Source organism: Fulmarus glacialis, unplaced genomic scaffold, assembly GCF_000690835.1.
Source record: "Fulmarus glacialis isolate BGI_N327 unplaced genomic scaffold, ASM69083v1 scaffold37762, whole genome shotgun sequence".
Classification (NCBI taxonomy): domain Eukaryota; kingdom Metazoa; phylum Chordata; class Aves; order Procellariiformes; family Procellariidae; genus Fulmarus; species Fulmarus glacialis.
In genome coordinates this window covers 299-18,081 of record NW_009196575.1, presented here as the reverse complement: position 1 = coordinate 18,081, position 17,783 = coordinate 299, and the positions used below count along the sequence as shown (strand labels likewise).

At 38.2% G+C, this 17,783-nt stretch overlaps 2 protein-coding genes across 2 annotated transcripts; one reads left to right on the top strand and one right to left on the bottom strand.

The window, feature by feature from the left end:
• Positions 1-205: 205 nt before the first annotated feature.
• TMEM181 (transmembrane protein 181) lies at positions 206-6,501 on the top strand (the record flags this gene model as incomplete). The annotated part of the gene is made up of 7 exons (XM_009572244.1): positions 206-263; positions 941-1,043; positions 1,141-1,192; positions 1,894-1,976; positions 3,688-3,777; positions 5,407-5,473; positions 6,423-6,501. Coding segments are annotated over 7 exons (532 nt in total), but the record flags the coding sequence as incomplete, so codon positions are not given.
• Positions 6,502-13,918: 7,417 nt separating this feature from the next.
• On the bottom strand, positions 13,919-16,332 carry DYNLT1 (dynein, light chain, Tctex-type 1; the record flags this gene model as incomplete). Its single annotated transcript, XM_009572243.1, has 4 exons — positions 13,919-14,340; positions 14,647-14,724; positions 14,936-15,059; positions 16,291-16,332. Coding segments are annotated over 4 exons (315 nt in total), but the record flags the coding sequence as incomplete, so codon positions are not given.
• Positions 16,333-17,783: the final 1,451 nt, after the last annotated feature.

Sequence of the window (17,783 nt, the reverse complement as noted above, 5' to 3'; positions counted from 1 at the left end):
TGATTCTATGATTCTATGATTCTACTGTAAATTGTCATGGAATCAATGGCATTGCACCGATTTATACAGCCAAAACCTTTAGTTATAAACTCTGTATAGTAACTTCAAACCTTTTCTTTGTTAGTGGGTTTCTTGGTCAGTATGGCTTTTTGACCTTGTCTTTTGTAATGGTGTAAGTATCACTTTTTCATTTTTAATCTTCTAGTGTTAATGAAGTACATGATCCTACATATCAATACAGGGTTGACACAGGTAATTTCCAGGTAAGTCAGAAATGTTTTCTTGCTATTAAATTATCAGGTAGAGTTAGGCAATACAAGGAGGTGGAGATTGTTCTTCTATTAAAATCTATAACACGATTTAGAAAATAGCAAATGCTGGTCAGATGGTCTTACTCTGACTAGGGTATTTTTAATTTTGCTTGAGGTCATGCATGGGCCATATTGAGCTCCATCCCAATGAGAAGAGTAAATTGTCTTGCAAATCTGGAGACTGAACACCACAAGTTTAGTCACAGACTCATGACTGTTGGGGTTGAAAGGAATTTTTTTAAGCCTCTTATTAAGTCAGTTTTGTACATCTTTACTCCTGCTAAGATCCTCTGTCCTAGTAAGTTTCAGACTTTCTTGTTGTAAAGGAAGATCTGATTTATATGGGTCCTTGTATTGTTCTCAGGAGCTGTGGTTTTAGAAAATCATTGAGATTCAGCTCACTGTGAGCTCAGTGAACAAAATTATGACTTCTATTAAACATTCTTTCTTTACATTCCCCAAAAACCTACCTTGATATATAGCCATCCTCATTTTGTACTTCCTTTCATGAGACTACTTTCCCTGAATAAATGGACTATGTTGTGCTTTGGGAAATGGTGATTTCTATTGAGGGAAGAAGGAATAGACCAAATCTCGTTAAATAATGAAAACTAACACTCTTCTTATAGGGAATGAAAATCTTCTTCCTTGTGGTGGCAACCACATACATTCTATACCTTTTGTTCCTGATAGTGAGGGCATGCTCAGAACTTCGTAACATGCCTTACGTTGGTAAGGAATATTTCTTTTGATTCTTCCCCAAACAGGCTTGCTTCTCCTAGATGTAGGTGTAAATTCGCTAATAACAACTTCTCTCAATCTTTTTCAGATCTCAGGTTAAAATTCTTGACTGCATTAACCTTTGTAGTGCTTGTCATTAGGTAAGGCATTTCAAAGTACATTTCTCAGTACTGTAACTTCTATAACCTTTTTTTCAGGGCTTTGAATACATTTTGCTGATAATAAAATTGTCAATGAAACTAAGGAATGTCTTTTGATATGATTGTTATGGCAAACGTTTCTTAATTTTTTAACCCTTCTTGAGGCTTTTAGAGCTAACTTTATATTATTTCCGTTACAACAGCAATACACTGCGAGATTTAGAGGTTCGCTTAGCTGAGATGTTTTCTGTACTGCTGAGTGGTCTGCAGTGCACCATTCACCTCTTTTGGAGCTTTGTAAGCTTCACTTAGTCAAAGCAGAAGTTTAGAATTAGTTTCTTAGATTATTGTTAACATCTCTCTCCCCCACTCCAAGCAGTTATTTCAAATTACTGCTGACTCTTGGATTGTCTGTAGTGGATGAAATCTGAGGGAAATAGACCATGGAGGGGGGTGTTCCGCTTTACTTAGTTGACTGCTGACTTTTAATCACGAAAGAATCATTCTTGATTTAGAACTATGAAAGCAAATGTGTCTTAAAATAAATGGTCAGCCTGTTAACATAATTATTTTCTCATATACTCTTCTGTCAAGCCACCATTTAAATTTTGTGGTTTAAAGACACAGTGCATCTATAAGCTTTAACTTTTTTCCACAGCATTGTTAAACTCACACCTATATGTTTTAACTTTTTTCTACAGCATTGTTATACTCTACCTACGCTTTGGAGCACAAGTTCTACAGGACAACTTTGTTGCTGAGCTGTCGACTCATTATCAGAATTATATCCTTGTGTTGTGATACTGCTCAACTAGGAATGTTAATCTGTTTTCATACAGAAGGTACTTAAAAATGATGTACCTAAGGACTGAGACCTTTGACTTCTAGGTGGGCTTTTGAAGTTCAGCCCATTTTGATCGCCATTTCCTGTCAGCATTTTGCAATGGCTCTTTGTAAAGGTTGTGAGCTGAGACAGTTTCAGTCTAATTTGTTTACATCACATAAATCACAACTGCATTTGATACTCTTCAAGAGGAATGAAGGCCTAGATACCCATGCATTCAACTAATTTTAACAAGTTATTGTGACAAATTTGGCTGTATTTGCTGCATGAATTCAGTTTGCTGTATACCTATCAGTTGGAATGGGGCATACCAAAATATTTGAGAAATTAATAGTTTAGAAGTCACTGGAAATGTGTTTGTGTATTGGTCCAAGTCTACATGTGGAAGAGGTCATAGCAAAGAATTTAAGTGACTTGAGAGAGACTATTTCTGATGTCTGTTGGCAACAGGATTACAAACTGTATTTCTGGACCTGAACCATGAGATCCTAGTTCATTCTACTTTCTGAAAGTGCCTGTGTAACTGCAATGCTCCGGTTACGGATAAGCTTAGATATGTGTTGGGAGCTAGTAGAAAGCAATATGTAAACCCTTTAGTATTTTCCCAAAATGATGGCAAGAAGCCATCTTCAGAGTTCTATCTACAGATAGTCCTTTCTCCTTCCTTCTCAGTTGCTGTGCCAAGCAAGAAGTTTTTTAAAAATAAACAAAACAAAACAAAAAAACCCACCTGAACACCCCCCTTCCTCAGCTTTCTTTTAGCATTGAAAGCAAAACTATTCCATTTACCATGCACTCCGCCACTCAAGAGTAGACCTTGTCTCAGGAAATGTTACTTGTGTTAAAGCTTTGTCTTCAGTGGGAGCTTTACCTCAAAATAGCTTGAGTACATTAGTTGTGTCGTGGTTTAACCCCAGTCTGGCAACCAAGCACCACACAGCTGCTCGGTCACCCTCCCCCCCCGGTGGGATGGGGGAGAGAGTTGGAAGGGCAAAAGTAAGAAAACTTGTGGGTTTAGATAAGAACAGTTGAATACTTGAAATAAAATAATAATAATGATGATGATAATGATGATGATGATGTAATGAAAGGGAAAACAACAAAAAAGAGAGAGGAACAAAACCCAGGAAAAACCAGTGATGCAACTGCTAACCACCTGCTGACCGACACCCAGCCAGTCCCCAAGCAGCAATCACTGCTCCCCTGCCAACTACCTCCAGCTTATATACTGAGCATGACATCACATGGTATGGAATATCCCTTTGGCCAGTTTGAGTCAGCTGTCTTGGCTATGCTCCCTCCCAGCTTCTTGTGCATCTCCTCGCTGGCAGAGCATGGGAAGCTGAAAAGTCCTTGACTTAGTATAAGCACTGCTTAGCAACAACTAAAACATCAGTGTGTTATCACATTAGTCTCATGCTAAATCCAAAACACAGCACTATACCAGCTACTAGGAGGAAAATTAACTCTATCCCAGCTGGAACCAGGACAAATGGTCATTGAATTTAAAAAATGCAATTTTGTTTAGCCATTCATGCTCTCAAACTTCAGTAGGGTAAACATTCTTTCCGTTGAAACAGCTTATGTATGGTTTGGGTCTTGTTTTAATATGTATGGAGATATATCGAGCAATATCCTTGACACTTACTACCAGCAGAATTCTTATCATTTTATGGTTTATTGAACTTTTATCTCTACACATTAGCCTTCGTGTATTCCCCCTCAAAGAATGCACTATATGGTAAGTGTAAGCAATTATCTGGCAAGATGAGAAGAGCTGGCATATTAACAGATACGGTGTAACATCTTTATATTTTGCTTGTCTCATTACTGTTTCATTTTGCTTTGAGTTAACATAAGCAGAAGCTGCACTGCTCCTGAGCAAGTTAGTATTGGAAATATGAAGGAACACTTAAAATGTATACAACTGATTAGCTAGACTTGAATTCTTGTGCACTTAGATCAAGCTTATAGTCAATATGATGTTTGCATATAAAGCACTAACTTTTGCACTGACTCACAGACAATCCTTAAGGAGCAACAGTACTTCATTTGTACTTTGTTCCAACAGTAAGGTTAATATATTGGCATGCTGGCAAACTGGACTCTGAAACAGGTAACGTGCTGTTGGAAAAGTAGGAGTGAAGCTGATCTCTAACATGGGGGAATTTTGGAGAACTTGCTATGGGGAGAGGGCTGCACAGAGCCCATGTAAAGGGAGATAAAGGACTGAATCAGTGGCACTTCTGTTTTTGCATTCCTACATAGAGGATATAATCTGACTCACATGGTGATTATAAAGCATTATCCCTCTCTAACAGATAAAGATTCTGTAAAAGAAATATTTATACTGAGTGCATTCTCCGCTTTAAGCATTGAGTTTGAAATACAGAACCTTAGAACAGCCCAGGTTGGAAGGGACCTGGAAGGATCATCTGGGAAAGGGAGCCTAGATGAGATTATCTGCACCCTGTCCAGTCACATCCTGCATGCTGAGAGGTATGCAGAGGGAGGCACTAAATAGTGGAGCTGGTCCTTCCTCTAAACTTCTTAGAGTTGAGATGGATGGAACTGTTACAGAAAAATGCTATTTTTCCATTAAGACAAGACAAATGGCTGGATGAGGATAAAGTTAAAAACTTGCTGTTAGGTTGCGAGAAGTATTAGTTTACAGACGGGAGGAAGTAAATAGCTGCCAGAAAAAAGATATTTATGGCAAACTGCTGGATTGAATTTTACTTGCATATAATTATGAACTGCAGCTAAGCAGCACAGATGATGCAAGAAATGAAGGCCTTAAAACAAGGTAGAGGGAATTGTCATAAATAGCCAATGGGAAGTGTCTGTTTCCTTTCATGTCACCATAAAGGTACAAGTCCTTCCTTCATCTATTACAAGGATGTAAATAACTAATCATTGACTTGCATACAAGGGATTACAACTTTGGTCTACTATATTTGTAGCTTAGAAATAACCAAGAAGTTAATGAAGTCTGCACTTTTTAAATATATATGAACTTTTGAATAATGATTAAGAATAATGAAATATGACTTAATCACTCTCATGTGCAGGTTGAAATAATATGACATAGGAAACTGCACAAGGGAAGAAATCCGCTTATACAACATGGAGGATATCTAAAAATAAGACGAGATAATGATGTCATCTCCTTAACTCTTAAGAATGCCATGATGTTGTGGCTGAAGGGTGAAGAATTTAAAGGAGAGAATTCCTGTTTGGATATGGTTTTGTTGAATTGCAGTTGTGACTGCCTTGGAAGTTGTTGAGTCTTTGCTTCAATCTCGGATTAGAAGTACAGCCACATTTCTATATTTAATATGCTAAATTAACTGTTATTTGTATTTTCCAGAATCACAGTTGAAAGACAATCCTGCTTTTTCTATGCTGAATGATTCAGATGATGATGTGATTTATGGGTAAGATTATAAAATACCTATGGAGAGTTACTTTCGGTGTGTAATTTTTGTAATGTTCTTTTCCATATTCATTAAATAAGTGAAGGCTTTGTAGATCGTTAGTGAAAGTATTCTGCCTAAAGAACTGAAACAGCCTTATTCTGAAACAGAAATGCAATAAGAACGCATGTTACTTTGTTTTTTCTTTTTTTGGTTTCTAAAAGGGATTGCCATGGCACTGATACAAACAGGTAAGAAAGTGTTAGGATGCTGGTAGGTCATGGAGTGAAGGCAGCAAGAGACATGAAAGGAGAGGACTTCCTCTTAAACTGGGAAGGATTGCAGGAGTCAGGTGGAGTTAGCAAAGAGGCAGCTCATATGTATACGCCACAGAGAAGGATAATGGCTCTTCTTAAGTGTCCATCACTTACTGAAATAAAAATAATCAAATCTAGCAAAACTTCCTGGACTTGTGTGAGTTTACGTAATAAGAGAATTATAGCAACCCTTAAAACGCATCCAGGTAAGGTGTCTCTGTGCTAGACACTGAACAAACTCATTATCTGCCCTTGAAGTTTTCACCTCTTACCAAGGACACTGAAGTGGTTGGAACAGTGAGGATGGGGTTAATACTGCAGTAACCTGAACACGTTTGTGTTAGACTAGCTATACGCATTGTCTGAGATAGCTTGCCTTTGTTTAGATGGATGAGTAGTGGTAGTACCAGCTTGCTTCTCTATATCCTTGTGAAGAGTGGCTTGTAGATACTGGAATAGCTTTTATTATGCATCATCCTCTGGAGAGAAGTCATATATATTGTTCATATCTCCAGCAAGGAAGGAAAACAGATACCACCACCTTACCCAACTAACAATTTGATGCCTCAATGTAGTTTAGAACTTTCCTGTTTATTTTGGACTTCCTATCTAAACACTGTGTTCAGAATTTTTAACAAGTATCTGTTTCACAGGAGTGACTATGAAGAAATGCCGCTTCAGAATGGCCAAGCTATTAGAGCCAAGTATAAAGAGGAATCGGACAGTGATTGATTTTGATGTAGACAGACTTGTTCAGCTGGAATTAAACCAATTTTGAAGTTTTCCTAGATGGACAACTTCCTTGGCTTTCTTACAGTCTGCTGTCATCTGAACACCGACTCCCAGGAAGGAAATCCTGCTTCTCCTTCTGTTTACAAAGTTAAACTGAAAAAAAGAATGCTTGAAAAGGTTGTGGTGAAAACTTAAGAAACCAAAATTTTTACACATCTTGTAAAATGCCTGATAGCAGGATGTCTGTGGACTAAAATCTTTAAGTCTATTTCCATTTAGAACTGTCACTGATTATATGCTGATTTTAAAATTGCTTCCTTGCTGCTTGGTTTTTGGATTTTTTTTTTTTTTTGAGGATTATGTACAGCATGCTGTCATTCATCTGTTGCATTTGTGTTATTAGCTCCTTTGTATATTGTCCACTGCTGTACGAAGTGCCTCATTTCCCTTTCAATTTTCTACCTTAGTCTTTTGAACTGGAGACAGGGAATGAAGTGGTTTAGGGTTTTCTCTTTTTTTTTTTTTTTTTTTTTTAAATGCAAGAAAACACAAGCTTTCCATTCTTCCTTTGAAGAAGCGATATAGACTTAAGACCATTTTTTAAATTCATTTAAATGAGTTTACCAGATTTGTAAGTGCGAGATATGTGCAAATAGTCAAGTTCTAGTGAGCCAAAATAGCCTCAGTGGTGCAAAATTATTTGTATAATATATGTTTCATAACATGCTTTGCCGCCACAACAGAAGTGGTTGGTTTGTTTTTTGTTTTGTTTGTTTAAACAGCCCTTTCAAATGGAAATATTTAGGCAGCAACACATCTCAGAAGGAAACCAGTACTCTTCTTTCTGGGTTTTTTGTATGCTGGAGCAGACTGTTACACTTACAGAGAATACAGTATGAAAGTTTCATAGAGAATTACAATTTCTAATTTCTAAACATTTCATTTTTAGGGGCTTTTTCTACATTAGAATTTTTCCTTAAGTTGTATTAATAGATAGTTAATCTACATCCTAGGAACAATCGTGGTTGCTCATGTATTGAATGTGCATGAGAGTTAGCTTTTGAGCATGTTCTCTGCATAGTTCAACTTCTCATACCACCGTCGCCACCTGTACTGATCAAAACTTTTACTAGCACATTTTGTGATTATCTGTATTCCAGTCTGTGCTGGAACAGAGTTACATGGGAATTCCTAGTACAATGCTGCTGCTGCTTCTCTATTTAAAAGTTGGTTTTCTCCTACACCATTGTTCAGTTCTTTATTTAAGTGGAGGCTGTCTGTTTCTAACTATTTTTGTTTTCAGGTACTTGACCTGTCTGAAAGTATCTTTTTTTTCATGGTTTCGTAACTGTGATTTACTCTTGTAAAATTTCTCTGCCCTGCTGCTGTAGAAAAGACTCTCAAAAGCACTGTTAATGTATTAGACAGAAGATGGTGCTGGCTTACACTAGGGAATTGTGCTCATCGTTGAACTAGTTTAAGCAGAAGAGGGCAATGAAGTCCTACTAGACTTGCTGAATCACACTGGGGAAAAAGTAGATTTGTTCTGCTTTGATGCAACAACTGTTCTAGACCATTCCCATTGCAATAATCTCCTGGTAGCTGTTCCAGATCATGAAAGGGAGGCTTCAGAGGATAGCAAGTTGCTTAGAGAGGACCAAAGGAACTGCTTCATGTGGTGGCATCCTTGCTGTCATAGAATAGTTCAGATTAAATCAGTGCTCTGCTAAAGACAAGGGTGGTAAGATACTCCGTGTGTGTGAGAGAGAGAAAACTTTCTAAAATTATGTAGAGCTGTGAAATTTTTTGAGGGTATTTGAAGTTTAAAACTTTCTGTACCAGGGATCATTTATTTGTTGGAAGCCAAAGCACTATTGTATGGCTAAAGCAAGGAAACTGCTGGAAGGGAGGGGAAGGTTTTTTCCTTTCATTTCTTAATTAATTGGTGCCAGTTTAGAAGAACATATAGAAAAACAGTATTTCAAGTTAGCGGTGGTGTTTTTTTTCCCCAGTGAATTGTAGCAAGCTGTACCTTCAGCACTTCCTTTTAGACTTTTTTTTAACAAGTATGGGAGATGATCTTTATACCCTAAAAGAGGAGAGCCCATTCTCATTTTTACCTTTCCCCAGGTGACTCTCTTGAGGCTTACAGCTGTTTGAATTTGCAGTCAGACTTGGGAGCTAACTAGGCATCCTTTGCAGATCCCAAATCCTTTTGACTTCCATTGGAGTAACAGTGGGTACAGGAATTAGGGCTTCAAAAACTGGTATTGACATGATCCTTATGCATTCAGATCTTTTTGGCTCTGATATTGTTTAATTCTGTTCTAAATTGTTCTGAATAGACAAAATGTTTGATTTGACCAACGTGCAAAGTATACTAATGTTTCTTATCACAGTCTGAACTGGTTGTTACAGTTGACCCTGAAATACAGTGTCATGCTTTGGGATTTCATTAACTAAAGAAAATATTTTTAATCTATCTTCAAGATGATGATTTTTTTCTAAGCTGTTCTCAGCCCATTTCACTTGCCGTTTTGTTTGCATTAACTTTTCTACATCACTACATTCGAAGCGGAAATAGGAAAGCTGAGAATGGGAAATGTGTACTTAAAATAAGTATCTCGCTATGAAAATAGTGAGAAAATAGTTTCCTTGTTAGTTTTTAGAGATTATATTTAAGCAATGTTTGCCATGCAAAATAGTTTTGTATTTTGGAAGTGCTAGAGTGTAATGGTAAGCTTGGTTGAAGCACTGTCGCATCAAATTCAACATACAGTAAAAAGGCAAGAGCAGCAAAGCAGATGAGGAAATAGTTTTGCTAACAAGAAATCTCAGTTTCACTCCTCTTATTTCCACAATTGGAAAGCAGAGACAGTATTTGAGGAATATTACAATATGGATTGTAAACAGCTTGGGAGTAGGTGGCATAAATTCACCTCTGAGTAAAGTATTGTAACCTAAGGGTGAAACAGAAGAGTTCTGGATAAGAAACTAGCCTGGCTTTCCATTCATTACTGCTAAAGTAATTAAATATTTCCATCACTGTATAAAATGTACAACTGTATAAAATGAGAAAAGTACGCAAAAAGGCCCCACAGAATACAGTGTTCCTGCTCTAAAGGAGATGTTGTCTATTAAAGAACTGCAAGACTTCAATGTACACAATGATCAAGAGGACTTTTAAGAAATCAGTAATCACCGAGTGTGAGCCATGCATGGCAACCATTTTCTGTAGTATTTGCTTTAAAAATACAGTTGATGTTGGAATTGGTTGGAAACTTTCCTAGGACAGGCAAGCAGGAAGCGTAAGGCTTAAGACCAGTAAGGAACAGCTAGTGCAACAGACCTGTGGCACTAAGGCTGAGGAAAAGGGAAGGATGGTTCCAGCTAGGAAAGACTTTGATCTGTTGTCTTTCTCTGAGCCAAAAGATAACTTACTTTGTATCCACAGTCACCTAATTTTTCCCCCATTTCCTTCTGCTTATGCCAGTAATAACCTTTCCATTACTGTAAAACTTTTTTTAGAAGTTTGTAAATATGTAAAATGAAAATATTGAAGAATTGTGTACCAAAATGGTATAAAAATGTGTAAGATAAATGCTCTGTTTAATGAGAAGCTGTAATTAAATGCTGCTTTCAGAAAGTGTGCATGAGGACATGCGTTAAATATTCTATGTGTCTAGAAGTTGTGTTAATGACAGCAAATTATCCATTTATGTTGGAAAACTTCATGCTAATATGGAATATGAAGGAAAAAACAATATTTTACTTCAAGCAAAAGTTGGGTATTGACTTTCTTGGAAGACTTCATGTGCATAATCATTGTTAAAATATGTTCATAATAAAGTTTTATATCTTTATATTGTATCTTGGTTTTCTTTTCCTTCTAGTGAATGACTAACTGTACCATAACTTACATGTATTTTCAGTTTACATGTATTTTCTTATGCATATTTAAACTTTGTTAATTGCATATGGATGGGATCCAGGAGACTGTGTCAGCACAGATTAACCAGGGAATTATGTTTTGGGTTTGGGGTGGTTTTTTTATTATTACCCTGCCTGGGCTGGAAGGTGGAAGGGCAGGTTGCTAATTTTCCTAAGAAATACGATAGCCAGTTTACAAAGGGGACCTGGCATTCTCAAATGGCTTAACAGTGGCTTTGCAAAGCCTGCTGCGGTCATGCTGGCAGCAAAACTCCCCTTGGTGAATGTTAGCGCCAGCTACCGTTCTGCCAAACGTGCGTGCTTCACCTTAGCTGCTGTCAGATGCCTCTGCCAGCAGGGCTGTAAGTTCTCCTACTTACCCTGCAATGATGCATCCTCTCGGCACACCTGAGATGGGCTGCCCCACCTTCGACCCACAGGCCAGTAATAAAAAAAAGGTTTAGAGATGGTGAAGATGCTGCTGTCATTCATCCCCTTCTTACAGCTCTGTATCTGAGGGCACTGGGGTTGTTTAGCCCAGAGAAAAGGAGGCTGAGGGGAGACCTCATTGCGCTCTACAACTACCTGAAAGGAGGTTGTAGCGAGGTGGGTGTTGGTCTCTTCTCCCAAGTAACAAGCGATAGGACAAGAGAAAACGGCCTCAAGTTGTGCCAGGGGAGGTTTAGATTGGGTATTAGGAAAAATGTCTTCACAGAAGGGGTTGTCAAGCACTGGAACAGGCTGCCCAGGGAAGTGGTTGAGTCACCATCCCTGGAAGTATTTAAAAGACATGTAGATGTGGTGCTTAGGGACATGGTTTAGTGGTGGACTTGATAATCTTAAAGGTCTTTTCCGACCTAAACTCTAGGATTCTGTGATCTTCCAAGAGTCTGTTCATAGCTGGTAGATTGTCACCCTCTATTTGGGGTGATGCCATTCCTTGTATAAACTTGAGGAGAGACTGAAATTTCATTGTGTGCTGAATAAAACAGCTGTAAACATCTCTGCACAAATGTATACTCAGCTTACTCCTGCTTTAGTATCAGAGACAGCAGTGCTCATTTACTAGCAGCAGTTAATTCTGAAGCCATTTCCTTTAGGTTTCAGTTAAACATGGAAGACAGGTCACACTCATTTGTGGCAGTTAGTTACAGTAAATGATGACCCTCCACTTCCCCCTTCCTTCTCCTCCCCTCCAGATCAGGGCTGACGTGCCCCTGATTTCTGTAGCTGTTGTCACGTGAAGAGCCATGGCAGCAAGCTAGGGACAAGAAACAGAAACTGAATTTATAATTACTTTCCTGACTACTCCAACCCACAGTTTGTGCTTTTTTTTTTTTACAGCCAATTAATTACCTAGAGCAAGGACTCTGCAGGCTCATCACCCTAATGCTTTACTTTGGCACTGAGATGAGCTGGCCAGCAGTCTTTGAAAAAATGTGACTAAAACTAAGGTGTTTGAAGATAATTCAAATTTAAAAATCAGTAACTGTACAACATCAAGACTGTAACATGCAATGTCTATAGTATTCTACAGAAAAGCCCTATCTTAACTCGGGGTGGGGGGAACCAACACCCAAAAAACCCCCAACCCCAAACCTCTTTCTGTAGTCCTAAAACTGTTACATCAGAAGCATTGGTTATGGCTCACATGTAAAACGATCTATAAAACTGTATCTACCCTTCTGTAGCACAACTTCTGTTTTAATGCAACAGGGGTTTTCCTTCCCATACAGCTTGTACTCTGACAAGCGTCTCAAACATTTTTTCTGCAGTTCAGCACATGCATGAACGAACAAACAGCAAAAAAATCAAGGGATTTGCTATTGTTAACATGAACAAAGGACAAGGAACATTTGAATGGCTTGACCAAGAAGCCAAGTATATCTAGAAGTAAATACTGACTCAAAGTGCAACAACTATTTCTTCTAACTGTAAATAAATAGCTGAGAAGGTACTACACTACCAGCTTTATTCTGGCGTGCTGATGGAAAGGAGATGAAGTATCTAACCATCCAGATTAAAAATTTCCTTAGCAATTCAAAGATCAAAGATTTATTCTCTTTCTGACGAGCTTCTCTCTCACCCTGATGACTATTTCAGGCACTTCAGTCAATCTATCTTGTTTTAATATTTTCTTTTTACAGGTGTTGTATCATTTCTGACACTAAATACTCAGCATTCGGTTTCTAGTCAAACCTATGCTAAAACTCTCTCTGCTACAGAAATATAAGGTATATACTCCTCAGTATAAAGTACATACACTCAGTATAGCCCTGCAGCACTCACTAGGACATATGCTAGAATAGAGAAGTGGCTTGTCATGAAGGAGATGTGTTTACAGAGATGTTTGGAAACTGGTACGCTAGCAGAAATATATAAGCCTTACAGCTATGTTAAAAGTCTCACATGTACCAGGCCCAAACCTGCCGATAAAGACAATTTTTTTGCCCTACTGACAGCAGAAATGGATAGGAGGGAAGCGGGTTGAAGCCTGGCCGAGCACAGGGTTTTCTACAGCCTGTTTGGATATGCCAAGTAGCGTTATCACAGAGAGCACCCCTGTGCACCTAGCACTATGAAAAACAAATCCTCTACTGTCATTTGATTTTTCAGCATTACATCTTTCCAGATCGTGGAAACATACTATTGCATCAGCAGTCATCTCATTCTCAACAGCTTTAGCTGAGAGCCAGATTCTGAAAACATTTGACAGGACTTCCTAAATATAAGCAAATGCAGGTCACTCAGACTGACTCTAGCCCAGGAACCCTCCCCCATACTTGCTTTGCAAGTAACTCTTTCAACTGCAGGAGCAGTGAGCTACTGCTCACAGAAGCAGCATAGCAGTGCGCAGAGGTAGTCTGAAATTCATAGCGTGCTCCCATTTCTTTATTAGCTGACAAAGAAAACCTTATCCAAGCCTATCGTGAAAACTTGTTTTACTTGTTATTCCTCTGCAATTTTACTCTAGAAGGCAGGAGACTTACTCATATGTTATTTAGTCAGGTCGCCTTGAGGCAGCTTTTCCCCCTTTCAGAAAGGATCATGTTTCACTAACTATCAGAACTCATCATGCTCACTATCAGCAAAACCAATGTAGAAGGTAGCAGGTAAGTTCAAGACCTACTTAAGACATGTAATTGGCTGCAGTAGTGAATGATTACCCGCGTATAACTTGCTGAGCGCTTCTAGAACATGAAATACTTCTTATCTGCCTTTGTTCAATGAAGACAGTTATTTCTGTTATTGTTCCATGTCCTAAATACCATACAATCAGATTAAACGGGTCCCAAAAATGCAGCCAAGTTACTTTCTGATAAACGTCATCTCATTTTCTCGCAATTTTGTAGTGACTTTAGCAAAATTATGGAAATGCTTTGTATTCTGGTATGTATCTCAACTACCTTGAAGAGAATTAAAAGAATTGGAACCTTTTTATTTTTAAGTAACAAAAGAGTTAAGTTTAAACGAGTCACACCAATGGTTATGAATTTCAATAATTTAATGCTAACCAAGAGTACAAAGTGTGAAAGTTGGTGTCTCATTTAGATTGGTCTTAAAAAAGAAATCTAGAGAAAGTGTTTACACTGCAGCAGATTTCAGTATTAGCACCTTGAAGAGAAGTTCTTGAAGTGTTAAGACAGTATGGCAACACTGGTACGATACTAAGTACAAACATAAACCATGTAACAGCATGTTTTCACATTTCTACGTTTGAAAAAAGTTACTTAAAAGGTACATTAAAACCAGAAGTTGTTCAGTGTATTCACAGTTTGAGCAGAGATGGAATCAAGTGCTGGAGTAGAAGAGAGAAGGATGAATGATTCCAAGGCAATTATATTGCAAGTCCAAAGGCACTGACAATACAGTACATAGTCTTATTCTCCCATCTCACAGTGCAGGTTCCTACAAATACAAAAAAGGGTTTCAGAGACAGAAGAAAATTACGGTGATCAAATGCACACCCTTATATGCATGTTTGTAAGAATCTTATATGCATGTTTGTAAGAATCTTAAGAATGAAGCTTTCGTAACAGCTAAGCATTTCATATATGTGAGTTAACATCACAGCCAAATGGAAAAAATACCAAACTATATGCTATTACTCCAAAACTATAGCACTTGGGAAAAAAAAGAAAAGTATGCTGCCTAGTTTTAAGGGGACTAGCATTAAAGTTGCAAGCTGAAAAATCCAACAGTTGTGTTCCTTACCATCACTGGAGTTGTCCCAGAAGCAAGAGCTTGCTGTATGTAGTCCAGCACCATTCTTTTGCATAATCACACAGGTCACTGTTAGTCAGTAGAGAAGCTTTTATTAATTTATCACTAACATTAACTAACATTTAGCTACGTTTTTGCTTAGCATAGTACATACATAGGTATATATATACATGCTTATGAGCAGTACAGACATGGTTCTTGCTAAGATCTTCCCCCAACCCCTACCCATCAGCGCACTTCACTGCACGAGCTTTAACAGAACAGAGAAAGTTGAGCTCACCGATATACTTGAAAGGCTTCCCCAGCTTTGTGAGTTGGCTTAGTGTTTGTTCCACCACACTTGTTGTCCACTGGTTCACTTTGCTGTGCTGGTAGGCATTGCCACCTATCGCACTTTCTATGGCCTGTTGGCGACAAACACATAAAATAAGCTGCACTGTGGTCAACCTACAAGGCACCCATTAACCCATTCCAACACGGAGCACTAAAGATGAGACCCCATACACACGAAAAAAATCTTAAATACTGCTTGTCCATACTGATTGTTGGAAGTGTTTTCAATTATTAAAAAACCTGCAGGTCACAGTTTGAGCCAGGCATAGGGGGAATTATCATAGATTCGATCCTGTCTTCATTTTGAGATATTTTGATTCTTTATTTGTAATTCCTATCCCAATGTCCTGAAGCCAGAGTTATGAAAAGGGTCTTGCACGTAGACAGTCCTGGAGAGACTGAAAAATGCACACAACAATGGCTCATTCACACATATTCTTCTACAGAAATGAACTTCCGATTTTTCAGTAGAATCATTTTTGGGAAACAAAACCCCAAATCAAAACAAAAGACCCTTGTGGCTGCTGGTTACTAATAGAGCAGAAGCCTTCAGCCAAATAATCCATTTCACTTACGAGGAAAGTTTCCCCTTTAAGATACAAACAAAAGTACATTTAAATTGCATGTTTTTCATTGTTACATTTTTTCCTTGCAGAAATTGTTTAAAAAATAACCACAAAATTATTTCAGATTCAGAAGAGACAGGAGCACATATTAAAGCATGCATATTCAATTTACAGAGTCTGACCAAAACAGCTGTTTTGCAACAAGAAAAAAATTGCACTAGTCTACTCTACATGAGGAATTCTGGACACAAAAACCAAATCCCTCTGGAAATTTTCTAGACAGGAAATTCATGTTTCTTAGCAACAAGAATAGTTCAATCACTTCAAACAAACAAGAACTCATTTCGGAGGAAAAGCATCTCAAAAGAACACAGTAACATGCATATGCAAATAGCTTATAAAAAACCCTATATGTTACTGAAACATAAAATCTCTCTCTATAGGGCTTAACATACAACATTCCCCTTGAAATTCTAATAGAGATACACTGCAACCAGAGAGGAGCATATGAAATTATTTTAATTATCTTTTGGATTTGTAATACACATCATAACTAAGGCTAGGTATCATTTCCACTTAAAATACACACATTGGTTAAATCAACAATTATCTATACTTTGATAGCAACCTATTTAGAAATCTATTATTTATCGGTTATCAGATTTTCTTGAATGTTTTTTAGCACACATATAACATACTATACTTTCATACCAACAAAATGAAAGTGTTAGTTTACCTCTTTAATGATGCTACTGACTTCATCAACCACAAAGGAAGTCTACAAAAAGAGCAGAATTTTAAATAATCAGTGAACACATTCTTCTGTTTATAGAGTTCAAGCTTTGTTAAGAACACGCACTAGAAGCTTAATTTATCCTTGTCAGATTTCTTGCAAATCAGAACATACTGAGTCTTCTTTTATTTGCTCATATGTACTCTGGCTCCCTGAACCCAGTCAAGTTAGCATTCTTAGCAAAGTAATGAAAAGTAATAGATAAACTAAGATTGGCTGGCCTTTTGAGTCAAAGTTTTCAAATTTTAACTTGAAAGTACTTTAAAATAATATGTATAGCACTTCTGTACATACATATTCTCATTTTACAATAAGCATTAATGTTCACAATTCACAGAATGGGTTGCAGAGCTAACCTCAGACACAGCTTACAGTTAAATGAAACCGACATCTCCAGGGCACTGATGTGGACAAAACATCAATTCACAGCTCAAGAAAAAGCTATCATGACAATCTCAGCTGGGGATAAGAAGAAAACTGCCCCTTGGAAACCAAAGGGGAAATCTAGCTCCTGGACTGCCCACCACCTTCAGCCTTCTCTCGGGCTCCGGGGAGTAGAGATTAAGTATGTGTAATGGGGAAGGCCCCAACATTTTACTAATCTTAAAACTACTACCCGTTTTCTTGTATGGTTAATATGTTTTCCTGTTCCGGTCCCTCGGCCATTGCTGCCTCTCACGTAAGGTGGTTAAAACAAGCCGCTACTGCTGCCGGGGGCAGCCCGCCGCCCCCCGCAGCTGTTCAAACAGCCAGGGAGCCCTAACAGGCAGGATCCCACGCAGCAGTGATACAGGCACCGGCTGGCATTCTTACTGCAGGTATCTCACAGCCTCACCTCACAAACCAGACGAAAGGAATCAGACAAAAGAAATGCACGTAACAGCAAATTAATTAATTTCAGAAGACTGAATAAGGATTTCAAGATTAACCTAATCAAGCATATGTTGACTGAGTTTTCACTAGGGGAGGTCTGCCAGCTTCTCCAGCTGGCAAATGTGAATAACGACATAATTTGGGTGTGCAGGCAGGACGTAGTTACACCTGCTCAGGAGAATTTCAGCATTACATTCATAAACCTTTGGTCAGGTGAACAGTCTAGTCAGCTGCAGTGACATTCAGAAAGGTGAGAGAAGCTGAGTGTTCTCCCTGACAGAAGAAACAGCACGCCCCAGGAGACACGCAGGCAATGCCTTTTCTGTAACCATTCAGAGGCACCAACTTCCTCGCACACTCCAGTATTTTTAAAAGCTTTTATATGCTGTGGCAAACTGGCTTTTATTTTCAGCTTCTTGACTTTGACTTAATTTTAATATGCCTCATTTGTTTTCATGGTACTGAATTTTACAGGTGCTTGCATTGAAGGTGCACCACTGTATTTAACCAAATAAGAGCTATAATTATCAAAATACCCTTTCCTGTAGAGCATAAGTTAAGAA